The sequence below is a fragment of the Delphinus delphis genome, chromosome 5 (assembly GCF_949987515.2).
Source record: "Delphinus delphis chromosome 5, mDelDel1.2, whole genome shotgun sequence".
NCBI lineage: Eukaryota > Metazoa > Chordata > Mammalia > Artiodactyla > Delphinidae > Delphinus > Delphinus delphis.
This window is the reverse complement of record NC_082687.1, coordinates 138,834,733-138,860,993: the sequence shown is the minus strand read 5'-3', so window position 1 is coordinate 138,860,993 and position 26,261 is coordinate 138,834,733. Positions and strand designations below refer to the sequence as shown.

General features: G+C 58.5%; 1 protein-coding gene across 2 annotated transcripts in view; it reads right to left on the bottom strand.

Moving 5' to 3' along the window:
- The window catches only part of GAK (cyclin G associated kinase), a 51,308-nt gene extending 25,126 nt beyond the window's left edge, over positions 1-26,182 (bottom strand). For both annotated transcript variants that reach the window (XM_060013144.1, XM_060013145.1), the window contains exons 1-11: positions 25,964-26,182; positions 17,150-17,211; positions 16,378-16,437; positions 15,360-15,474; positions 12,292-12,434; positions 10,071-10,196; positions 8,929-9,018; positions 7,470-7,605; positions 7,127-7,239; positions 5,547-5,619; positions 3,844-3,967 (exon numbers count right to left, since the gene is read on the bottom strand). In XM_060013144.1, the coding sequence (XP_059869127.1) occupies positions 3,844-3,967; positions 5,547-5,619; positions 7,127-7,239; positions 7,470-7,605; positions 8,929-9,018; positions 10,071-10,196; positions 12,292-12,434; positions 15,360-15,474; positions 16,378-16,437; positions 17,150-17,211; positions 25,964-26,108 (1,187 nt within the window). In that variant the 5' untranslated portion in view covers positions 26,109-26,182. The remainder of the gene's footprint in view (positions 1-3,843; positions 3,968-5,546; positions 5,620-7,126; positions 7,240-7,469; positions 7,606-8,928; positions 9,019-10,070; positions 10,197-12,291; positions 12,435-15,359; positions 15,475-16,377; positions 16,438-17,149; positions 17,212-25,963) is intronic.
- Positions 26,183-26,261: the final 79 nt, after the last annotated feature.

Sequence of the window (26,261 nt, the reverse complement as noted above, 5' to 3'; positions counted from 1 at the left end):
TTTGAAAACATCGCCGGCCATTCTGGATAACTTACATGTGAATTTTGAGATTGAAATCTGTGGAAACGACATCAAGACTTTTATTTTTATTGCAAAGAATTCATAGATTAACTGAGGAGCAACACGACCTTCACGATACAAATTCTCCTAAACGTAAAGACGGCGCGCTTCCCCACCTGTCTCATGTTTCGGTCGTCAGTGTCAGCAGGGTGCGGGGGCTGCACGCGGTGCCCTCCGCAGGCCAGGCCGGGCCAGGGGTCAGTCGCGCTGCCGCGGGAACACCCCCCGCCCGCCCCGCACAGCCAGCAGAAGAGTCAGCACCATGGAGACCAACTGTCCCCAAACTGCCCATGAAGTAGATAAAGCACTACACCCTCAACGGCCGCACAGGCAACCGGACAGGTTTACTCCAGAATTCCCGTGCGGGAACAGAGGAGTGAGAACGGCCAGTGCTCCTGGGGGGAGGGAGGAAGGCCTGTCGCCCAGACAGCAGAGCGCGGGGCCGCGAGGGGCTCGCAGGACGAGCCGGGACAGCGCCCAGCTTGGTCGGCAGCAGAGGGGCTGCTCCGGTCGGGGGAAGTGAACAAGAATCGAGAACAGTCCCCAGAAGGACGTCCAGGTGGATTAAAGAGCCAAATGTGCGCCAACCACGCATTAAAAGGTACATTTGCAATACATTCAGACATTTAAAATGGGTGTGTGTTTTTTCTGCCACGCTGCGTGGCTTGTGGGATCTTGGTTCCCTGACCAGGGATCGAACCCGGGCCCTCAGCAGTGAAAGCACGGAGTCCTAAGCACTGGACCGCCAGGGAAGTCCCTAAGATGTGTTTTAAATCAGGTCTGATCTATTTACAACTTGGGGCACGAAAGGCTTCCTAAACGAGAAGACAAAAGACGGAAAGGGAACTGTGAAAAACTCGTGTTTTAATTAAAACGAGCAACAGACAAGAAGGCATTTGCTGTGTTTACCCTGTATGAAAAAGCTAGTCTCTAGAATGTAACGTAAAATCAGTAAGAAAAACAAACACCCAACAGGAAAAAGAGAGGAGGATAAGAGCAGCAGTTCACAGGGACCCGCGGCCAGAGGTTCGCGTCCCCAGGCCCACAGGCCACAGGCTCCACGTGGGATACCTAGTGCTGGGGAAGCTGGCGGGGCCTGGCCACCCACCCCGCTGTCCCTGAGGAGGGGCCGGAGCACCCGTGGCAGTGGGGGGGGTGGGGCAGGTCAACACTGAGAGTGCAGACACCGCCAGGCTGGGAACCCGGGGAGCCTGGCGGGGGCGTCTGTGAAGACCTGGCACGGGGGCTCTAGGACATGTGGACGTGTAGGGTCTGACCTAAAACTGGTGAGAAACAAATGAGACCACAGACAGGTGAGGGCTCAGGGTCAGGCCCACAAGCCAGCCACGCCTCTTGGAGGCCACGTGGGACAGGCTGCACACGCAGGGACGGTCCTCCTCCGGATAGGCCCTGGGACTCCTGGGCCCACATACCCTGAGATGAAGGTCCTGCCTGCGGCCGAGGGGCTGGCAGTGGCCCTGAAGGGTCTCCATCACCAGGCCCCATCTGGACCTTCCTGTGGCAGGCCTGAAGCCCAGCACACGGGGCTCCGCCTGGAGGACCCCCTCAGGGAGCTCAAGCACCGTGGCCGCTGCGCCTCTGACCCTGCAGGGGGAAGGCCGCTTCCGTGTGGATCTTCTGCTCGTTTGTGGATGTGGGGAACAAAGAACAGGAAGCGTTCGCTGCACGTGTGCAAGCCTGTCGCTGCTGGGATGCTCCCCCGCTCCAGCCAGCAGCCTTTGAGAGCAGGACCCCGTGTCTGGGTCCTTCCCCGTGACGGGGATGGCAGTGTGGGGTGGCCTCCCTGCCTTCAGGGAAGACCCGGGGTCCCTTCTGTCGGAAGGGCAGTTACAGGTCACAGTCCTGGGCCGGGGCTGTCACCGTTCCTGGGCCTTCTCATGGGGGAGTCCCAAAACGAATGAGCTCACACTGGTATTTCTAAACCAACTTCACAAATACAGGGCCTCACAGACTTCTTTCACTTCCAGCAGGCGTCCTGGGCGAAAGGCGGTACCCAGGCTGACCCTGGTCCTCAGAGGGGCTGTAGGCAAGGCTAGCCCCGGCAGGCGTCTGGCGAGAGCAGGAGGGCGCTGCCCGTTCTCACGACTGACAGGAGTGGCCATACGCCCCAAATGCCTGGAGAAAACGGGGTCCATGCGGAGACCTGCAGCCTGGGGAGCCGAGGGCTCAAGTGCCCCATGGGCAGCCCCACGGGCCCGTCTCTGGGGCCCGGCCTCGCAGCTCGGCTGGGAATTCAGTGTGTCCATCTGTCTGTCCATGACTCCACGGGGAGCTGAGCTGTGTCCTTTCTCTGAAACAACTCGCAGCTACGAGGACCGCTCGCCAGCGGGTCTCACGTGTCCTCCGGAGATTCGGGACCCTGGGGGTGGTCTTGGGACCCGACGCACGCACCTTTCCTCTTACTCTAGGAAAGCCCCGCCCCTACTCCTACGAGGACCTGCCCTCGGGTGCGTGTGGCCACCGCGTGGCCTGGCTGTACCATCGGCCTGAGGCCCGTCAGGCTCACGAACACGGCTGTGAGTCGAGTCGGGCGTGAAGGCAGCTAAATCCAGGCAGAGCCCCGTCACCCCCACCCTCACAGGCAACTCTCAGGCCCAACCATTCACCCGAAACTCTGCTTTTCTGAACACGAGCAGGTACGTGATGCCCAGCACGCGCCTCCCCAAACCCCAGGTGCCCGTCATCATGGTTCCGGGTGCAGAGGCTGGGGCAGCCTCCCCCGAGGCCAGGGACGCTGGGCCCATTAGAGACCTGGGGGGGTGGGGAGGGTGGGGGAGATGGCGTCTCAGCCGTGTGGGAACTTGGTTTCTTTCCTTGGGCGAGGCCGAGTGGCTTCTCTCACATCCCGTTCGTTGTTGCCGGGTCTGCCATTCCAGCCCGGGTCAGCCCCGAGACCCCATGATGAACCCCGCTGGGAGGAAGATGGGAGGACACGAGTGGGGCCGTGGGACCCGCTGCCCTGGCGTCTCCCCAGTCAGCAGAAAGCATGGGGACGGCCGCGGGCCGGGGTGCGGCCACACGCACACAGAGCTGCCTGCTCAGCGCCGTCACACGAGATCACCCCGCCCTGGGAGCGCGGCTGCAGGAACACCACGGGCAGGTGATAGGTAAGCCCGAGCAGTCGCCTCCGCCCACCCACGCCCCGTCCGGGACCCTCTGGCCCTCGCACCCAGAGCCTCGGCCCACATGGCTGCTTCCGTCCCCGTGGACGGGGCTCCGGAGAGCCGGACGCCATGAATGTACAGCTGTGCGTCTGACCCTCCGCCAGCCACGAGGTGCAGCCCGGGGTGCTGCAAAGGGCCGCAGACACAGGTGCGAGCAGGCGCCCTGCACTGCCGGAGCCCCGCGCTCAAAGACACGACGAACACACTGCCCCTGCCGCTGGACGAGGCAGGTGACATGCCAGAGGTAACCCCCAACGCTCCCGGAAACTCCCTGGTCAAAGCCGAGACCGCTCGGAGGACAGCACGAACAGGTCGTGTACTGTGGCCGCGGTCGCCGTGGACAGGGCCCCCCTCGGGGAGGGGGATGTGGCCCGGAGCCAGCGCGTCTGCTTTCCCACCGTGCTCCCTCCACTGAGGGGGCAGAAGCGCAGCCAGGGACCGATGGCTGAGCCCACGCAGGGGGGCCAGGCTGGCGCTGAGCACGGGCCGCTCACCCACGGCCCCACCTGGGGTTCGGCCAGGCGTGCAGGCAGGGCCGCACCCAGGGTTCCGAAAGCTCACTGCGGAGAACCCACGAGCCTGTGCGCCCTCGACTCACTTGGCAACGGACTGGATGACCTTGGAGGAGGTGTCCTTGATGTTGCTGAAGAGGCGCTCGGTGCCGCCCCTCAGGATGTCCAGGAACCCGCCATAGGGCTGGTCGTACTCGGCGACCACCAGGCCTGCAAACAGAGACAAGCCTTAGGATGTGGCAGGGCCCGCCAGAGCCACCAGCACCTGCAGCGGCCACGCGTCCCCGACCCAGCCACCAGCGCTCCGCAACCAGGCACCCCGGGCCCGCTCGCGAGGGCAGGACCTGGACACCATCAGCGGGCCGGAGCCTCTGGGCGCCCGTGGGCGTCCCCGGCTCCGGGACGTTCACCCCACTCTGAGCGCTCACTGGACACCATCAGGGACCTCGTCACTGACAGACACGTGCCAGGGCCCAGCCAGGGCCACCGGCCTGTCCCCGAGGTACGGACACGCCGGCACACACAGAGGCCGCAGACGCACGGCGCAGGTGAGAGCGCGGGAGCAGGGCTGTGCAGGTGGCCCCAGCCGGGCACAGAAAGGCCACGGGAGCCGCAGCTCAGTGGGTCTGCGGGGGAGCGGCCTCCTGGCCGCTGCCCTGATGACACCGGAGTGGTGGCCCACGAAGGCCCCGAGACCCCAGGGCCCTGGGGTGCGGGCTGCAGCAGTGGCTGTGGAGGCGCAGACAGCGGGGGCGGTCTGCGGCGTCTCCGCCGCCCAGGCCCTGCCTGAGTGACGCCTTCGCCGGGCGCCCCGCGCGCGTGCGGTGTGGTCTCGTCTCGGCACCCCGAGGTGGCCCCACAGCACTGGTGGGCAAGGGGCCAGGACACGGGCTGGCCTCGAGGTGGCCCCACAGCACTGGTGGGCAAGGGGCCAGGACACGGGCTGGCCAGCTGCCGAGGGACCCCCGGGGCCGAGAGCTGCGGGAGGACCTGGGAGGTGGGCTCCGTGCCCCAACTGTGAGGTGGGCAGTGGCCCCGGGGGCACAGGGCGGAGGCAGGTCCTGGCAGGACTCCTGGAAGCTTCCCGGGCCGGGGTGCTGAGCCCTGGCTGCAGCCCACCTCCCGGTACACACCGTGTTGCATCAGCACTGGGCGCCCAGACCCGCCCAGCACGCCGGACGATCGGAGCGCGAACCTCTCAGCAAACACGCCCGAGTCGTGAGAAAAGCACACCAGCCCCACTTCTCCTGCTGCCAGAACTGTCTCCCCATCTGAGCCCCTCTTCTCAACCCGCGGACTCGGACCCTCTGGCCCCCGGCCCCAGGGCCCCCGCACGGCTGCTCTATTTCCTCACATACCCGTTCCCGATGTGCCCACCCTCATGGTCGCTGTGGGCTGGCCGTGGAAGGCGCACCCCCATCCACCTGGGCAGGGGCTGTGCTCACCAGTGACTTGTGGGGGCAGCTGGGTCCCTGAGGGGCCAGAGGCCGAGGCGGCCACACAGGCAGTCACCCCCCAGCTCTGTGGGCCAGGGGCCGGGGCTCGGAGGACCCGGGCTGCCCTGACAGCACAGGGAGGGGACAGCCAGCCCTCGGTCTCTGTCCTCCTTCCTTGTTCTAAACTGCAGCCCGAGTGGAAGCCCCGCTGAGTTCTCGGGGCGCTAGGGAGCCGTGAACCTGAGACTGGTCCTGGGGACCCCAGACGTGCAGTCTGCCTCTCGCTGCCGGGCCCCAAGCCCGCAAGAGCAAGACCGGGCGCCCAGCGCGCGGCAGACGCGAGGAGTACTCACCTCCACCGCAGCCGCTGCCTGCGGAGCCCCCAGGAGGGGCCGCGTGCCCGTAGCCTCCGTTCTGCTCCAGGAGCTGTAAGGATCCCAACGCAGGTCAGGCACAGCGCATGGCGCCCGCGTTTGGGGCACATCGCCCCCCAAGTCCACCCTCCTCCACCTATTTACTACAAAAGCCACGAAGGAACCTCCCAGAGTCTCAACCCCAGGGCTGATCCTCGGGGTCGCCCGGGCGCACGGCTCCATCGCCTTAACAGAGGCGGCAGCCGTGAACGCCCCCAGCCGCCAAGGCCACAGGCTCTGCTGTCGACACAGGAGCCGGGTGGGGCGCCGTCAAGCAGCGGGGCCGCAGGCTGCACAGCGAGGCACCATCTCCCACGGGCCAAGCCCGGGGCCGGCGCCGCCTGCCGCAATGACACCAAACACTTTGCGGAGACTTGTGGCGCCCCTGGTGACGGGCTCGGCCGACCCTGGGACGTCGGTGCTGGGCTGAGCCGCATTCGAGTGCCGGCCTCACACTCGTCCCACTTTAGGCACGTGTAGCTGCACGGCCGCTCTGTTCATAAGTTACATAGAAGGCGCTTTGCGGTTTCTCGTGGGGTTTTAAGAAACGTTCTGTTCATCGGGTTAACGTTTTACCACGTTAGGCTCAGCAACGAGCTACACGTGGTGTGGATTCTGTGCCCTGTGGTGCACCGGAGGCGGCCAGTGTTAACGGGAACGCTCCATGGAGCCTCGCAAGTAACACACACGCTGGCGTGAAGCAGGTGTGTCTGCTAGACCGACCGTGTCTTTTCCTCACAAACCCCCAGTTCTGTGGTTTCATCAGCTACGAGACAGCACACAGCCTCTCCCAAAGCGACTGCAGGCCGCCACACCTCCTCCAAAGTTCCAGGGAACGCGCCCCGAGGCTCGTCGGAGGACGCGTTGCTGCCTCTGGTTCTGCTGAGTCCTTCCCCACACACCCATTTGTGGATTCAGCCCAGTCTCCTACGCGGTGCTCTCCTGGTTTCAGAGTCTGTCGGGGCCTGTGTGCCCGTGCTGCCCCGTGGGGGACTGGCTTCTCTCCCCGCGAGGCCCCGGGCAGAAGAACCCTACAGAAGGGGTTTAACGTCTGACCCGCGGGCCCTGGGTTCTAGAAGCGCTAAGAGCACAATGTGCTCGCGAGCCCCACTGCCCAGCGGCCTGCGCTGTTCCATGGGCACCTCTGCCCACGCCGCGGAGCAGGGCCAGCGGCACACGCGCAGACTGGCTGCCCCTGGATTACGGCCCTCGCTGCGCCACCCGAGCCTCTGCCACTGCCAGGGGCACGCATTTTCTGTAAAGGCCACTGGGCAGCCCAGGCTGACCTCTGACGGCTTCCAGCCTCTATGAGCCGCACATACTGGACATCCGGGCCCGCTCCCATCCCTGCCCGGCCCCCGGCTCTGCTTCGAGCTCCGGAGACCCCACGTGGCGGCACACTTCTCCTCAGGCGACCCCGCTGCCTGGGGGCTCCCCCCGCGTGGGGCCGCGAGCGCCCGGAGCCGGGCTCTATGGCGACGTCGAGACGGTGGGACCGCGAGCAGCACGCGGAGGCCTACCTCGGTGATGGGCGACTTGGGGTTCACGTTGCGGGCGGCCGCGATCTCCTGGAGCTGGCTCACCAGCTCCGTGATGGACAGCCGCTCCTCAGGGTTGACCCTGAGCGTGGCACCTAGGGCAGAGGCAGCGTGTGCTCGTCCCGCGGGCGCCGAGGCCGGGCTCCTGGGGAGCAAGCACCACCTGCTCTGCAGGGGCTAGGGACCCCGGAGGCCCTGCGTTTTGCTTACGGTACTGATTTTAAAAGCAAGCGAGGGATGACAGCGTGAGGAACAAAATCACCGGAGCAGCCACTCAGGACGTGTGTTCACAGGGGTGCGGGGGACGTCGGCAGGTGGGACTTACGGATGAGGCCGTGGAACACGGAGTAGCGTGTGTCGTCGGCAGGGATCGCGTACTTGCCGTTGACGATGCGGAGCTTCGCCCCGTCCTCAAACGGGTGCTGCCCGAAGCAGAGCAGGTACAGGATGCAGCCCAGGGCCTGCAGGAGATGGGCAAGGCCTGTCGAGTCTCACCTGCGCCCCCGCCCATCTGGTCGCGGTCCACGCTTGCCAGGCACAGAGACCATCCCAGTCAGAGCGGCCAACAAACTCCAACCCTTCACGCTGTGATCAAAAGGTCCTTCCAAGATGCAAAGTTCCTGCAGCCCAATGTGGGGATCTACCGGCCGGCCGGCTGTGCAGAGGGGCATGTGGCCAGGCGACTGCAAGGAGGGTGCCCCCACCATGCTTCTCTGGGCTGACGTGAGCGCCGGGATGAATCTGGGGGCTGTCGAGGCTCCACGGGGTCGGCACTGAAGCCAAACGTCAGTATCCCCGCCATGTTTCCACCACAGCTCCAGCCACGGGAACATGATGGGGAACCAAACCCGACCAGTGTGTTGGGGGAGCAGCTCATTCTGGGCCCAGACCAGGCCAAGCCCCAGCGCCAACTCCCGACCTGCCTTCCAACTCCCGCATGTGTGCGTGCACGTGGTTCTTGGGCTGGGACAGGCTGAGGGCGCCCACCTGGGGTTGACCAGCTCATGTGTGTCAAAGAGTCTCCACCTACCCCTAGGACAGGGACTCACATCCACGGCGGGGCTGAGGCCGGACTCGGGCCTGATGGGCCTAGACCATGAGCCTCGAGGCGCGGGGGTTCAGGGCCATCTGTCCCTGCTCTTAGGGACACCGGAGAGGCCGCAGGACACCTGAGACGGGCAGGAGCAGTGCCATGTGCACGGCGCCATGCTCCCCGAGCTCTGTGCCTGACTCTGAACCAAGGCGTCAGCAGATACCTGCTCAGCCAGGCCCCACACTCACCGCATACAGGGACTGCCCTCCATCGATGGGACATGTTCCAGGAGATGTGAAGGGTCACCCCAAGTGTGTGGCCTGACCTCACTTTGAAGCCCCCTGCAAGGCATCGGGCCCGGCCATCGCTCTGGCCACCACCAGGTCAGCATATAGCTGCAAGGCCATCTGGAGGTCCTCTTTCTGACCATGTGAACTGTGGCTTCGTGAACCCCCGGCCCCGTGAAGGGGCTCCGACCAGGAGAGCTCAGGTCCAAGGGTGCAGGAGCGACCTGTCTCAGGCCCAAAGCCCACGCAGCACCTGCACCCACTCTGCTACCCACCCCCCGACCCCACACCCCCGTCAGCACATCTCCGCTAACAGCATCACAAGGGCCGTTGAAAAAACGGAAGAACAAGCCAAGAGGAAAAGAGAAGGGAGGCTGAGGGGACCAGCAGGCTGGAGCCTGCGCCCCAGGGCCTTGCGCCAGCTGTGGCGGGGCTGCCCATGCACTGCGGGCGAGTGGCCTTACCCAGATGTCCTGCTTCTCGCCAATCGGGAAGTTCGAGTACAAGTCCACGATCTCCGGCGTCCTGTACATGGGAGTCGTGTTCCTGGTGATCTAAATAAAGGACACAAACGTATCAGAGGAAGAGTCACAGGTGAGTGATAGCCGCTACATTGCACGGTGGTCCCTGTGCCGCGGCAGTCGGCGCCCGTCGAGAGCCCTGGCCCAGGGCGGTCCCACGAGCGGCTCTGTGGCTGGGCCCTGCCAGGATGGGGTCAAGGGAACACGGGGGCCAGCACGAAGCATGTCTGGGGCATTTCAGTGCCACAGCAACCATGGACACACAGAACCGTGACCCGTGAAGAGAACGGCGCCCACGAGTCCTCGTCAACAACGAACAGGTGGGGGCTCGGGGCACCAGGTGTGGGAGTGGGGCGGGGGCAGGGCTGCGCAGCTCTGAGGATCCGCCCTGGGAAACGTGACTCAGAGCCCCACCAGGCGGCTCAGCCCGGCCCCAGCCCACGCGGCCAAGGCTTTCCTCCCCCTCAATTCTGCCCACGACCGGGCAGGGAATGCGTCTACAGCCCCGAGACGTGGGCGCGCCACTGGGAGCGCAGGTCCCGAGGGACAGCAGGGCGCGGGCAGCCAGGAACAGACACCTGCCCGGCGGAGACTCCACCCAGCACTCTTCTTCGGAACCCGGCTCCATCTCGGATCGCTCTCTTTGCTTGTGCAGCCTCCGTGGGCTGCTTATGTGCGTGGGCCGACGGTGGCACCCTCCCTCCCCTGGCCACGGCCGCAAACGTGGGTGTCTGCGCCCGCCCAGCGCTGCCCCCTGCTCACACGTGTTCGGAGCACGCCCACCCGTCTCCCCTGCGGCTCCCGTGGGAGCTGCCCAATGTCCTGTGAAGGTAGGTTTTTACGTGATTTTTTAAATTGCTGCGTTTGGGATAATGAAAAAGTCCTGGAGAGGACAGAGGTGCCGTGGAGACGTGAAAGCACTGAAGGCCACTGAGCCGCGTGCTTAGAAGCGGCTGAGGTGGTACATTTCATGTTACACATTTCGCTGCAACAAGAAAAGGCAAGGAAGAAACAGCAGGTGTGGGGTGCGGTGAGTGAGGGTGTCTCCCGGGCCTCCCGGGCCCCCCGCCCCGGCCCGCGCTCACCTCCTCCTCCACCAGGGCCCGGCGCTGGGCGCTCCAGCTGTAGTCCGGGTAGTGCGATATGGTCGTGGCACTGCCGAAGTCGCACAGCTTAATGGTCCCCTGGTTACTGAGCAGCAAATTTTCAACCTGCGAAGTTCCAAAGACGGTCTTTATGAACTCGGGGTGCAGGCTGGACCGTGGGCACGCATGGGGCGTGGCGCCCAGTGGGGAGACGCTCTGAAGGCAGAGCGGCCAGGAGGCCTTCTGGGCCTGGGGACACTTCTTTCTGACCAAAGTCGGTGCATATACCTCAAAATGGGATGCCCAGAAACACAAACGGAAGTTCAAATCCACCACAAATCAAAGATAACTTGACCTAGTAACGTAGGATGTACAATGAAAGCGCTTAAAAACCTTAGAAGATGAAAAAAAAATGAACATACCATTTAAAAATAATCAAACACATCAATAACTAAAGAAGAAATCTAACAAAAGATACACAAAAGACCTCTTATTCAGAAACTGTGAATACATGCGATGAATTTTAAAATCCAAAACCAACAGGGACCCAGACTGCACTCCTAACGGGAAGGCACAGACCCAGCCACGGCTCCATAAGCCAGGTCCCACCACCAGCCCACATGCTAAGCGGGGCTGTACTTTTCGAATGGTCAAAACAAGTCAGAAGATCAGGATTCCGTGACCCAGGTGAGGGGCAGCTTTACTGACCCAGCCACACCTGCTCGACCCAGTGGCCAGGACGTCTGCAGTCTGCCGGCCCCACTCGGTGTGGGCTCCCGAGATGGACAGCCTCCAAGTCTGGACGCCGAGCAAATGGACTGTGGGACTCCACTCCCAAACGCCCCAAAGAGCGAAAGGTAAATCATACTGAAGAGGACGCAAGTGCACAACTGCTCCCAGCGAGTGACACGCAGCCCTGGGTGTGACACTCGTGTCTGGTACATCCCTGTGTCCTTCCTGCCCCTCCACAGAGCACCACGTGAGGACTCCCATCCACGGGGAGCACTTGCAGGGAGTCCCCCAGCGGGGCCGGCTGCCGTGGACCCGGGCACTGAGAAGCCCAACCCAGGCTGAGCTCTCGGACACGGATTCTTTAGTGTCAGCCTTCTAGTTTTTCACTTTCCTGAGACAGAGGAGAAACACAGCTGCCCCGCCCCCACTTGAGGACGGCACTCTTCTAGACCAGCAAGGAAACCAGGAAGGCTGGCTACAGACTGGACATGAGGGAAGTAGTACAGAAGTTTCTGGGAGGGAAATGGCACGTCTGGGGTCTGCTTTACAGTTTTTTTAGCAAGTAGGACTGAGGAGGGGCAGGGAAGGTGGGGAAGGGGGTTGGTGTGCTGCTACCCTGAGCCATGGTCAGAGTCGGGGCACTAGCTTTGTGGATGTTGGATTATTGCTAAAATCAGGCCACGGACCAGGAGAAAATACTTGCAGCACATGTAACTTAAAAAAGACTGCTGTAAGAATGTACAAAAACCAACCAACAGGACTTCCCTCGTGGCACAGTGGTTAAGAATCCAGCTGCCAATGCAGGGGACACGGGTTCGAGCCCTGGTCCGGGAAGATCCCACATGCCGCGGAGCAACTAAGCCCGTGCGCCACAACTACTGAGCCTGCGCTCTAGAGCCCGTGCTCCACAACAAGAGAAGCCACTGCAGTGAGAAGCCCGCGCACCGCAACAAAGAGTAGCCCCCGCTCGCCGTAACTAGAGAAAGCCCGCGCACAGCAACAACGAAGACCCAACGCAGCCAAACGTAAATAAATAAATAAAACCAACAGACAACAGAAAAACAGCGAGAAAACAGCCCCTTAACCGAAGAGTGAGGGGAATAAGAGCACTGATGACTATGAACGTGGCAAAAGCATTCAGCATCATTAATCAGGAAAAGGCAAAATCACTAAGCCCCCCGTCAGGCGGCAAAATGCCAAAGGGCAGCTCCACGCACACACGGATCCCGGGTGTGCATTGGGATGGGCGTGCCAGCACCCCGGCAGGGAAGCACCCCTGCCCCCGCACCAGGCAGCAGGGCTCCTGCCCCAAGGCGGGTGAGGGAAGGGTGGCGGCGCGCGCAGCCCAGGGGAGCGGTCACCTCCTCCTGGCCACACTGGGCCCCCGAGCCCATGAGCACACCCACGCAGGCGACGACACCCAGCAGAGCAAGAGGGCTTCAGCTGGACGGAGGGCTCCTGTCCCGCAGCGCGAGCGTGAAGGCGGTACCTTGAGGTCTCTGTGGATGATGGGCGGCTTTTGTCTGTGCATGTGCTGCACCGCCCTGCACGTCTGATAGAATATCTTCAGGACGGTATCGCACGAGAGCGGACCTTTAGATTCAATTTTCTTTAAAAATTCCACCAGCTGCCCTAAAAGAGACAATTAAATTCACATCACCACAGAGCTGTAAAGGCTACGCCCGCCCCAGGCCCACTGCCCTCCTAAGCCCACCGCGGGCCGGGGGCGGGGGGGGGGCTACCCCGCCCTCCGGCGGTCACCAAGCCCCGCAGAGGAGTGTGCGACCTCCGCCAGGGCCACAGTGAGTCACAGAGCCCTGCATGGGAGCGCCTGCCCAGCCACCAGCAGAGTCCTCCTACCCTGGGAGCCCATCATGACGCAGCAAGCTACAAGAAAAACAACCACGCGTGCGTGTGTCTTTCCGAATGTCTCTAAGGAGATAATCACCGTGTTTCCTTAGGTAGCGACGGTCCTCCGCCGTCAAGGAGAAATCTCCACACTGAACACGCAGACAACGAGGAGTGCGGCGTGGGAAGAGCACAGGCCTGGAGAGCGAGGCTCTGGGCCCCCATCCCAGGCCCCAGGACGCCCGCCTCAAGGCTGTGCCTTCCTGTCTCTGAGGCCCAGGCCCCAGTCCTGCTGTAACTGGCCGCAGTCCAGACCAGTGAGGCCGGCCGGTCCCCTCCGCGGCAGCTCCCTCCACGACTGCGTGCCGCGCGCCGTCTCTGCCGGGCTGGCCTCCGCGGCCGCCCCCTCCCCGGTCCGGGCCTCAGGCTGCCTCGGCTGCCACGCTCCGCAGCGCAGCTCCGCACGCTAGGGCCCGCGGTCCACTCGATGCAGCTGCGAGGGCGCCACCACATCTACAGGCCCCACAGTCAACCGGCACTCAGCCCCTCGCCCTGCGACCCTGCCTCCTGCCAACCCGCCAGCTCCCACGCCCCTGCCACCCCCTCCCGCAGCTCCCGGCACAGCTGCACAGCCCTTCCCCACCCTGACTCTGGACTGGGGCTGGGCTCTGTCTGTGCTGTGCCCTAACCCTAACCCTCAGCGGGGGCAGGGGGCCCACAGTAGAGGTGGAGCCCCAAGGGCCGACGGGGCCCTCAGGAACAGCCCGCCAACCCCCAAGACGCAGACAGGGCACAGGCCCCATGAGGTGTTGCGAGGGGTCTAGAGCAGGGATGACAGTGGCCGCCAGGCTGTCTGGGGCAGCGGGGGCGAGCCGGCACGTGCACGAGGTCAGGGCTCGCTGGCCTCTGGCGTCCCATGAGAATCAAGAGCGGTCTTTCTAAAGATAATTTTGTAGGTGGCACGGCGGCTGAGAGGGCACCGCGGAGGACAAAGCTGGGGTCCCAGGAAGGGATGGGGGCTCCTGGGGCATGTATCCAGGGTGGCCACCACCAGACCAACCTTCAGTGGAACTGGTGCCCACGTGCCCCTCCCCCACCACTCCCAAAGACCCTGCGTCGCCGGAGCTGCCACCGCCATGCCTAGTGCTCAACCTGGGCCTCGCACGCTGGCCCAGATGGGGAGTCCCGGCAGCACCGCCAAGACTGGTGCACTCGCCGAGGTCGCCGCATCGGGGCCGCCCCCGCCTCAGGCGCCACCCGCAGGCCCGCACTCGTGAAAGGCGCCCACGGCCTCCAAACCCAAGATCAAAGCAACGCCAAGGCGCAGCGAGCGACTGAACAACAAGCGGGGAGCGCTGTACACGAACCTCGGCTCTCCGGGGACACCAAGGGCCCAGAGAGGGCCCTGTGGGACCCGCGCGGCCCCCGCCACCCCCGCGCATTGGGAGCCTTCCAGAGGGCGCGTGTGAACGTGGGGGCACCACGTGGGCGCGGCAGGCTCGCAGGAGAGGACCCTGCTTCACAAGCTCCCACGTGACGCTGTCTTCAGTGAGCATGAGGCCTCTTGCAGGTAGAACCCAGCGACGCCAACCATCCGCTAAGTGGGAGAACCGGGCGCCAGACCTGGGCTGGGCGGGTCGGCACTCACCAGCTGTGGGAACCGAGGAGCCAGCACGTGGCTGCATCTCAACGCCGCTCCTGGCCGGAGCCCGGCACTCCCACGCCACCCCGTCGGAAAGCGCTGTGCGCTCCAGGTTCTGCCTTATCTGCTCAGGATGGGGACCCCCGTCCTGCTCCGCTCGCTCGGGGCGGGGATCCTGTGCACCTTGGCTCCCGGCTGCAGTCCACAGCACCCCCTCCCCAGCAGCCCCGACACCCCGTCTCTGCTCTTCTTTGCAGCATGACTCCTGCACTCACGGCCCCCCACCCCTCCTCCTGGGACACTCCTTGGGGGCAGTGACCCCTGGGGTTGCTTCCCTCCTGGGTAGCCGCCTGCCGCAGTCTCCCTCACTCTCCCCTGGCCTCGTGGTGGCCCCACATGCGCTGCCTGCGACCGATGGACAAGCAGGACGTCTGGCGGCCCCTGCCCCAACTCCGGGCCCCACAGCCAGTCCTCTACGCCTGCCGGACCTCAGGAGTCCTGCCCTGCCCCTTCCATCCACGAGCCCCAGGACGGGCTCCGGCCACCTCGCTCCCGCTCTTTTGCCCACACGGGTCCAGCACGGGGCAGGTGCTCAGTGCGGGGACGAGCCGAGCCCGACCCTCCAGGCGGGGGGCCTGCTTCCGCCACAGACAGAGGCTGAGCCCCTAGAACTCTCTGGAAGGCATGGGCTCTCCGCTGCCTTAAGTGGACACAGGAGTCCTCCCTTCAGAACACAGCAAGTGCAAGTGTGGCCACCTCGACGCAGGTGAGGTCGCAGCCTCAGGACGGCGCAGCCGCTCAAGCCCACCTCCCCGGCCTCAGCTGACGGCTTCCCGCCTGAGGCGGCTTCCTGCTGCCCGAGAGCCCTGACAGCACGCCTCCACCCCTTTCTCAGACCCATCTCTGCCCCCACGCCCAGCGCAGGGACGAGGGGGGATGCAGCCTCTCAAAGAGCTCCCGCCGGACAGCGGGCCATGCTCTCTCCGGGACAGCCACCGTGTCTCCGGGAGAGAAGACCCGGGAGCATCTCTCGAACGCTGGGCGGTCCCGAGCCACTGGAACCTCACCTCGGCAGAGTTCCATGAGCAGCAGGAACTCGGCCTGCCCGGTGTCTGACTCCTCTTTTCCTATCGACGCTGCAGAACAAAACTGGACAATATTTGCGTGGCCTGAAAGTTTTTTCTGCAGGTGTCTTGTTAAAGGAGAATGCGTAAGTCTGCACGTTTAAAACAATATATACATAACATTAAGACACTAAGGTCAGAACAGTGAATGCAATTAGCCTGCAATCTCGCCGCGTCAGAGCCAGAAGAGGACAGCAAGCAGGTAGGGGGCAGCCAGGACTGCAGGAAGACGCAGGCAGGAGGGGGAGCGGGAGGGAAGGTGGGGACAAAGACCCCCACCACGCTGGCCACGCACCTGACCGCAGGCCGGCCAGGACAGCAGGCGGAGGGCGTGGCATGCACAAGGCTGTGAAGGTGAACGAGGCTACCGGGAACCCAGCAAGGGGAGGACCCCTGGGCCCAGGCGGCCGGCAGGCTCACAGTGGACAGAGCTTTGAGACGGAAGAGAACAGATTCTGACAGCAAAGGGAAGACCCCAGTTCCAGGAGAGCACGTGCGTGAGTGGAGAGCAGAGCAGCGCCAGCCCCACAGACCGACGCGCCATGCATGGACGCCCCGGGGGGGCCCGCGCGCTCTGGGCAGGGCGAGAGGGACTCGGGGGGCTGATCAGAAGCGACACAGAGGCCCATGGGAACCAGGCCTGGCGAGGGGCTGGGGGCACAGCTGCTGGCCGGGCACCGTGGGCCACACCAGGTCACGAAGGACAGGCAGAAGGGCAGAGGCAGGGGGCTGCCCACCCCTGGCCTGGAGACCTCTCAGCAGGAATGACGACGCTCCCAAGGGTACAGATCTCTTATCATCACCCTGAGAGTGAAGAACAAGGAAGAGAACTCCTTCCTACTAGACACGCGCTGCAGGTAAGTCCGGGGAAGCCAACGCGGAGAGGGCGTCACTGCGCAGCCTCTCGGCCGTGCTCAACCACAGCTGGACGCAGGCCTCCACGTGACCAGGAAAAGGATACCATGAAACACACTTCCTGAATGATGGCTCTGTTCTTCTCCTCTTCGTTGGACAGTAATCTCTGTATCAGGAAATAGCGTACGAGGGAAGAGTAGAGGCTCTATCTTAGTGCTCTGTACCCAAGAGAACACACACCGCGCATCTAAGGGCTCCCCCGCCTGTGCTTTAACATCTGACCCGCAGAGAAACGTGCCAGAGGTTACAGACCCTTGGAAATGGGCCTTTATGATCCAAGGACATAAGAAAAACCAACAGTAGGAGGCTTTTCCCCAAACAGGCTAGAGGAAAGTGAGATGTGGGTCTAGTTCTGGATGCCAGAGTGCAAGTGCACACCGCCAGCTCGGCCGCCCCCGAGACAGGCCCTCTGCGAGCCTCAGGACAAGCTAGCACGCGTGCCCAGCACCCCGAGTGGCCCGGACGCCCCCTCCCACCGCACCCCCGTGGCCCTTATTTATAGATACACTGTGAACGCTGTTTTACACGAGTGGCCTTCAAGCTCCCAGCACTCGTGGAGCCCTTGCTTTGGCAGCTCTGACCCTCCTCCCCTGGCCGCCCGCTGAGTCCCGCCCCAAAGTCGGGGACCACAGCTCTCGAGGCCTCTAAAACTGCTGAGGCTTCACCGGCAGAAGAAACAAGCAAAACAAACAGACACAGACTGCAAAAAAGAAACAAACTAAAGAACAGGGATAAATCTCTGAAAACACTGTCACTTAGACACCTGTTTCTTTTAAAACACACCGACACCCACAAAAGCGTTTGTCCCCCTTTATTACCTTCAACGCATACTCTCTGCCACTCCCCAGATCTTGAGCTTCATACACAAATGCAAACCCTCCTGAAAATTAGAAAAATAGACATCAGTTCAGTGCTGTGATTTTATTTAACATTAAGCTTTAAAAATAACTTTCCCTGTCTCAAATAAAGTTTGAATAAGCATGGGAAAAAAATATCTTTACTAAGTAAAACACAAACTGGACTTGTGGCTAGCAGTTTGCTTTCTGCAACAATGATGGCCCCGATTTATATAATACTGCCTTCTAAATACCCTGCTTCACAGGAAGGTAGGGAATGAACATAGGAGCGAGATCAATGCGGGAAAATCAACACAACTGAGGCCAGTCCTGTGAAAACAAATAAAAGACTAGTATCACACGTGAATGTGGATGAAAGAATTCTTAACAAATCATTAATTCTAGATAAAATAGAATATTAACAAATCAAACTCAACAACATATAAAAAAGGATAATACAGCACAACTAAGCAGAGTCGGTTTAATCAATGTAATTCAATTATTTTTAGTTTGATTTGCTTACTTTTTTCTAGTTTCCTACAGTGGAAAATTTCATCATGATATTTAAAACTCTCAGCAAACTAGGAACAGAAGGAAACTTGCTCAACCTGATGAAGGGCATCTCTGAAAGACCCATAGCAAACATCACTCAGCAGTGGAAGACCAGACGCTTCCCTCTAAGATCAGGGATACTGCCATTCAGTATCACACTGGAAGTGCTGGCCAGTGCAATCAGGCAAGAAAAGAAATAAAAGGCATCCAGATTGAAAAGAAGTAAAAATGTTTGTCTTTGCAGACAACATGATCGTCTATGTAGACAAGCTTATACCTACACCCCAAAAGCTACTATCAGTAATAAATGAGTATAGAAAGGTTGTGGGATGCAAGAGCAACATACAAAAAAATCAACTTTATTTCTACAAACCCTAAGTTAGGCAAAGATTTCTTAGATATTAAAAAAAAAGTATGATCCATAAGTGAAAAATATGATAAATGCACTTCATTAAAGATGGTTTTACTGATTTCTGGAATACACTGTTGAGAGGGTGAAAGACAAGCCCCTAATTGCTTTGCAAATCACACACCTGCCAAAGGACCTCTATCCAGAAAATATAAAGAAAATCCAAAGTTCAGTTTAACAACATTTTAATGAGCAAAATATATGAAAAGACACTCAACCAAGATAAATAGCTAGCAAGTAAGCATATGGAAAAATGTTGTGTCATTATCCACCAGGGAAATGCACACGTAAATAAGGATACTACTATACACCTATCAGAACATCTAAAAGTTCTTAAACCGACCTACCAAATAGTGATTAAGGTGTGAAGCAACTGCACGCTTATACACCACTCATGGGAATGCAGAATGGTATCATCATTTTGGAAAACAGTTTGGAGATTTCTTTAAAAGTTAAACATATGCCAACTCTACAGCCCTGTCATTACACTGCTAGTATTTACCCGGGAAAAATAAAAGCACACATCCACACAAGGACTTGTGCACGAATGTTCATAGCAGCCCCATTTGTAACTGCCCAAACTGGAAACAACCCACATGTCCATCAACAGTGAATGGATAAACCAATCATCCCTGCACAGAACACGACTCACCAACAAATAGGATGGAACTATTGCTAACATGCAGCAACAGGATGACTCTCAAAACGATTATGCTGAAGAACAAAAATCAGGAAAAAGGAGTACATGTGTATGTACACACAATTTCATTTATAGGAGAGCCTAGAAAAGACAGACTACTCTACAGTAACAAAAAGCAGGTCAGCGGCGGCCTGGAGGTCGAGGATGGGAGGAGAGGACTGTGAGGGAAGGAGGAAAATTGTGGAGATGATGGGTTTGTTCACCACCTTGATGACAATGACAGCTATGCAGACATATACATACACGCACATATACATATATATATATATACACACACACGGGACATATTTAAAGTGTTTTGACATATGTGCAGAGTTACTGTACGTCACTTTTATCTCAACGTAGCAGTTATAAAATTAAATAGTAAGTCAATATAAAAAAATAGATGAGGGCTTCCCTGGTGGCGCAGTGGTTGAGAGTCCGCCTGCCGATGCAGGGGACACGGGTTCGTGCCCCGGTCTGGGAAGATCCCACATGCTGCGGAGCGGCTGGGCCCGTGAGCCACAACTACTGAGCCTGTGCTCTAGAGTCCACGAGACACAACTACTGAGCCCGCGTGCCACAACTACTGAAGCCTGTGCACCTAGAGCCCATGCTCCGCAACAAGAGAAGCCACACAATGAGAAGCCCGTGCACGGCAACAGAGTAGCCCCCGCTCACTGCAACTAGAGAAAGCCCACGCACAGCAACGAAGACCCAATGCAGCCAAAAATAAATAAATAAAATAAATAAATTTTTAAAATAAACAACAACACAGTCACTTGTATTGTATTTAACACCCCGAAAAGCAGGACTATGCATTGTCTGTGAACACAGCACATGCAGAGGAAACAAGAGATGAGCAGGAAGCACATGCCGTAAATTCATGGTAGCAGCTGCCTCTGAAGAGAAACAGAGAAATGCAACCAGGGGTAAGGGGTCAACAGAACCCTTAACAACATCTGTGATGCTTCACTGTTTAGAAAAAGTCTGGAACCAAACACGACTTTTTAAAAAGCTACCGTTTATTCATTCTGGAGAGCAGGGACAAAGGTGTCTGTTCTGTTGTTATTCTTTCTACTTTTCTGCATTTTTGAAATTTTTCCTATTTGAAAAAAAACCCAATTTCAAATTTTGTGGTATAGCTACAGTAATCAAGACCGTGTAGCACTGGTGGAGGGACAGAGCAACAGAACAAAAGAGAAAAACCCCAGAAATAGAACCCCACGAATATGCCCAAATGATTTCTGACAAAGATGCAAAAGCAATTCCATGTTAGAAGCACTGTTTTTTCAATAAATGGTGCTGGAGCAATTGGACAGCTCCAGGCAAAACAAAGAACTTCAATCTAAACTTTACACGACAATCAACTCAGAGCATACAAATGCAAAACCATGAGACAGCACAGGAGAGAAATCCTGGAGACGCAGAGCTTGGCAAAGAGTTCTCAGACTTGACAGCAAAAGCAGGATTCAGGAAGGAAAAGTGATAGAACAGACTTCCTGAAAGTTAAAGCTTTAGATCCACAACAGACCCTGTTCAGAGGCTGGAAGACAAGCTGCAGCCTGAGAGAAAACACTTGCAAACCACATCTGACAGTGGACTCGTACCTACAACATACAACGAGCTCTCAAAACTCAGCAATGAAAGACGATTCGAAAATAGGCAGAAGGCACAGAGACGTTTCTCCTATGAGGGTGGGAGGTGGAAATAAGCACGGCCTTAGCCTTTAGGGAAACACAAATTAAAGCCCCAATGAGCTACCACTACACACCTGCTGAATGATCAAATGAAAACACAACACAAAATACTGGCAAAGACTCAGAGAAACTCATCACGCTTTGTAATGGACTCAGCTGTGTCCCCCCAGAAGTCATGTGTTGAAGCTCTAACCGCCCCCAATGCGACTGTATCTGGAGAGAGGGCATTTAGGGAGATAGATAAAGTTAAAGCCCTGACCCAACAGGACTAGAGTCCTTAGAAGAAGAGGAGACACCAGAACAGCCGAGGGAAAAGACCTCACCAGAGACCCTGCCAGCACCCTGGTCTCAGACTCCAAGCCTCCAAAATAATGAAAATGAACATGTTGTTTACACCACCTTGCCTGCAGTTTGTACAGCAGCCCGAGCAGACTAAGACACTCAGCCACTGCTGATGGGAATGTGAAAAGAGCACAGCCGCTCTGGAAAACAGGTTGGTAGTTTTCTAAAAACAAAACATGCAACTGCCATGTGACCCAGCACCTGGGCATTTATTCCAGAAAAATGAAAACACAGCCACACAAAAACCTGTACACGAATGTTTATAGCAGCTTTATTTCAAATAACCAAAAAACCTGGAACAACCCAGATGTGCTTCAGTGGGTGAATGGCTGAGCAAACTACGGCACATCCACACCACGGAGTGCTCTGCAGAAATAAAAACGAACTAGTTACAGACACAACAACCTGGATGGCTCCCCAGACAATCATGCGGAGTGAAAAAAGCCAATTCCAAGAGGCTACACGATGTGTGATTTCGCTTACACAGCATTCTTCAAAGGACAAATTACAGAGGAGGACAGATTAGTGCTTTCCAGGGGTCCAGGACGGGCATCTGGCTGTGAAAGGTACGAGGGACCCTTGTGGGGATGGACACATGCAATCCTGGTTGTGATGGCAACTCCAGTTTTTCCAGATGCTGCCACAGCGGGAACGGGCAGTGTACGCAGACCTCTCCGTACCTTTTCTTACAACTGCACATAAGTCTATGATGACCTCAAAATTAAAAGTCTACGTAAAAATAGTAACACTAGCGTATAAAACGCATGAAGGAATGCCATGTTGGGCACTGCTAAGACAGTGCCCTACACAGTCATTACCGTGTATGTTCTGTAATCGGGAAATGGCTGACCTCCTCTTCCCCACATATGGGGGGGGTGCACGTGCGTGTGTGCGTGTATTATATAAAAACAGGACTCAGATCCAGAATAATAAGAAACTCCCACAACTCCTGCCCAATAAAAAATGGAAAAAAGATTTTAACAAACATTTCACACACAGAAAAGATACACGATTGGCTAATAAGCGGGTGAAAAGGTGTTGGACAGTATCACGGGGAAAATGCAGATTTGACCACTACACCCTCTCGAGAACGGGTATAACCACAACGACAGGCGCTCACGAGCTGGTGGGGCAGAAGCTGGCGCAGCCACGGTGGAGAGGGTTTGGCCATTTCATCTGAAGCTAACCCTACATCCCACCCAGAAGCCCGCACTCCACTCCTGGGCATTTTACCCAAGAGAAAGGAAAACACACAAAAACTTCATAAAAAATGTCGTTGGCAACTTTATTCACAATAGCCCCAAATGGGAACACCCAAAGGTCCATGGCAGGGGAGGGACAGCAAACTGCAGCAGAAAAGGGAACCGAACTTCAAAACCATGAAGCCGCCGGTGAGAGCACCCGGGCGCGACGCCAGAGACATGCTGTCCCAGAAGAGGGGACTCAGAGCCAGCAAGCGCCTGGCCGGGAGGGGGACTGGGGCCCAGAGGCTTTCTGGGGTGGCAACTTTCTGCACAGCCATCTGCTGCACAGGTGCGTGCATCTGTCACAGCACCTGCAGTCTGCATCCCCCCGGGTGAAGGACGCAATTCAAAGTATTTTTGATAAAAGAAAATAGGCACAGCATGTGGCCATGCAATTCCTGAAGGGGAGCCAGAACGGCTAACAGGCACTGAAATAAGCTCAATCTCACCCATCAGAGAAGCGCAGACCAACAGAACCAGATACCACTTTTATCCACTACAATGAGGAGGATGTGGGGAGGCTGGAGTCCGGCAGGGCCTCCGAGGAGGCCGGTGACTGTCCCTCCCGCAGCGCAGGGTCACAGACAGGGGCAGGCGAGGTGGGGCACTGCTGGCAGGACAGCAAGCACCAGGCCAGGTGGGGCAGCAGCATGGGAAGCAGGCCGGGTGATCTTAACACGTTTTCCCTCAGCATTGCTGGTAAGAAGCAGACACTCCTACAGAGCAGAATTCCAGGAGCTCCACTGCACACACGTGATCACTACCTACCCTACAGAGACGCCTGCTCACGCAGACGGCAGGCGGTGTCTCTGGAGACGAGCAGGCCTGGCAGAGGCAGGAAGGAGAGCACCTCCCCGCAGGGAGACGTCCCCATCCCAGGACCCTCCCTGGAAGACACCCCGAAGTGTCCGGCCTCAGGGCCACCTCCCCAGTGTCCCGCTCCAGGCACCCACGCGCCAGCAGACAGACACGCACTGGAGAAGTATCGCAGGCCTGGCACCACAGGCACCCAGCGGGCAGGGCAAAGCCAGTGGCCGCCTCCGCGCTCGGCTCCCACCTGGCCCTCCAGCGGCACCACTCCAGCAGCTTCTCTTACCTTCATTTCCTCTGGACACTTAACCCTCCGGGACACACCTAAGACGACCCAGGCTTTTCCTGGGACCAGAGCCTCCCCTGAGCTGCCGCCCGACTCCACCATCACCCCCCGGGGGCACTGGCAAGCTCCCGATGGCCCCGACCTCAGCACCACCACGATCACACTCCACATGAAGCACCAGGGACTGTGCCCCCCAAGTAGCCAGGACCCCATAAGTACTGCTCTGGTGATTATTACTGCTTTATGCTGGGTGCTATCACCACGGTTAAAGGCTGACCTTAAAGCTGCCAATGGGCCAGTGAAGGGTCGGGTGGGCCAGCTGAGAGGGCGATCACTCAGGCACAAGATGTGGGCCACCTCGTCCCGATGGCCACAACCGGCCACCGAGCCTAAGTCCCTGCTGCAAAGATCCTGGCTATCTGTGCTCTGCAGTGTCCAAAGAGGAAACGTCCCCTCGGAACCCTCCCTGGCAGAGACGAGCCCATCTCACGGGAGTGAGTCCACAGAGCAAAGCAGCCCTACAGAGCTGGGCTGCCCGAGGGACCAAATGCTCCCAAGCAGTAGCGATCCATCCCCGTTATCCTTTCTGGCAGAAGGAAGCATGAGCATGCAGAATCCGAAACAAGAAGACACGCAGGACGTATCCTGAAGCCCACTTGGACTAGGCATCTCTGACGTTGTGGGAACTCCCAGTCATTTACTTTAAGAAAGTGAAAATTTAGAACAAATTTTGAAAAGGGAACTCCCAGTTATTTGCTTTAAGAAAGTGAAAATTTAGAACAAATTTTGAAAAGGTTAGAAAGCTATCTGGATCACCCAACCCACCGTTCTGCCCAATAACCCATTTCAGACAAGTGCAAATTCCAAAAAGCTATGAAAACCAATGTTTTTTCCCTAAATCATTTGATAGCAAAATCTGATCTATTATAAACTCACCTGCGGCAACACCTGACATGAACTGATGTGAGGCTATCTGAAGACTTAATTATCCCACAGTGAGGATGCTTACTTATTTAATTACAGATATAGTAACACACTTGATTATGTGACACTTTCCCAACTCCCGCAGCAGTGTCCCAGGACATACAGGATACACACTATCTTTCTAAAACCTGAAGAATTCTGGAATTGTCAACATAGGTACCCAAGGGTTTTGGGTTCGGGACCTTCCCCATATTTATGCAAGACAGCCTGATTTCCCGCAGCTTATGTTCTAAGGTTGCTGTTTTATGTGAACGACTTCATACAGGTTTCTTACCATTCCAGTTCAGAAAGCTGGAGCTGCCAGTTCAGGTTAAGGGGAGGAAATCTACAGTTGCTAATCGCAGTGGTGACTTTCAGCTCCTGACATGCCCAGAGAGCAAAGGGAACAGGTGCTCTGCACAGCCACAGTGGCTGCTCCCCTATCCTTGTTCTTCATCCTGGGTGTTAAGCCACAGGCAAGAGCTTCCTTCTCTCCGTGACCCACCTCCCATCCCACCCCTCCTCCCCCTGGCCCTGCCACTGCACCCAGCAGGGGTGCATCCTTACCCTCCCACCTCAGCTGCGCGCACTGTCTATCCACCCAGAGGATCCCCTGCACTGCGCTGTCCTTTGGTCATCAAAGCCTGTGTCTTACTTGAACTTCCACAAGGCAGAAACCATGTACCGTCCACTGCGAATTTCTTAAAAGAATCAAAATACTTGCCTGGTATTTTCAGAATAAGTGAATTGATCTGGGGGAACTCTCATTGCTAGAGATACTGGCCCCGACCTCTGAAAGAAGAGCCTGATGTTTTCTCACTAAATCACACCCAAAATCTCTTCGTTTCTGACAGTGGAGAAAAAGTGTGTTCTGATGCTAAGGCCAGAACATCACCTCAGGCCTTTAGGAATGAGGGCACCAGAACAGTCAGCCAGTTTCCCACCTCAAATGCAGCACAAGTAGAAGCAAGAGTGCTAACGCAGGGGATACAGTTCTGCTTCAGCACCGGCCCCAAAGCCAACTGTGTTTAGCTGGTGAGCACCAGGGCCAGGGAAATCTGTCATGCCAGACAGAACAGAAAAACCCAGATGAGGAACTAGGACTGCGCCAACATTGGTGATAAATTCTGGGTGAAGAAGGGAGAGGACGTTCAGGAAGCTAGAGAGAGCACGCGGAAACACAGCCGACTAAAGATGGACCAGCCCACCCTGCAAGGTTCTGTTCCGATCACACCTGTTGGCTCAGCTTGCAGTAACTTCCGTGGGATCTCACACAGAGGTCGGGGAGCGGGACGCTCAGGTCGTAAGAGAGGAAGCCCGGCTATCGGACACTGCGCTGCTGTCTGTCCCAACACCCAAGTAGGGTAGGACTGCGGTCACCCACGCCGGAGTTCCTGTCACCCGAGGAGGGCCAGCCCTACGTCCACTGCCCCACTACCGCCCTCCATGCGAGGGAAGGACCACGACTTAGACCCACGCCGCCGCACCGCCCGCCTCCGGACTCCAGCCTTCAGCCGTGCGGGGCCCCCTCGCTCCGCCTCTACTGTGGCCACTCGCTCCAGGCCCCGCCTGCCCACCATTCCTTCCCGCCGCCACAGCCTCCGCTCCGGCCGCGGGTCAGCCCACACCTGCCGCCAAGACTACCTTGCCCCGGCCTGACCCCAAGCCTCCGACAAGGAAGTGCCCAACCCTAGGCCGGCCTCACCCTCAGCAGTGGCCTCCCGGCCGGCCGTGACCCTCCCCGCCGCGGCCATTCTCCCCCGGCCCTGACCCTCCCCCGGCCGGGCCCATGCCACCGGCCCCGGCTTCACCTTCGGCCAGGACCCGCCGCACCCGCAGCCGCAGCTCGCCCATCTCCACCGTCTGCCCCACGAAATCAGTCTGGTCGCGGCCGGCAGCACCACCCAGGGAGCCCGGGCCGGCCAGGAAGTCGAGCGCAGACTGCAGCAGCGACATGGTGGCGGCCCGCGGCGGGCGCCGGACAGAGGGCTCGGCGTCCAGCCGCGTCCGGGTCCACTCGGCAACCGCCGGCCGCGAACCGCACCAGCTTCCGCCCGACGCCGCGACGCAGGGGCGGGAGCGCGTCGCCGCCCGGAAGAGCGCCGGCGC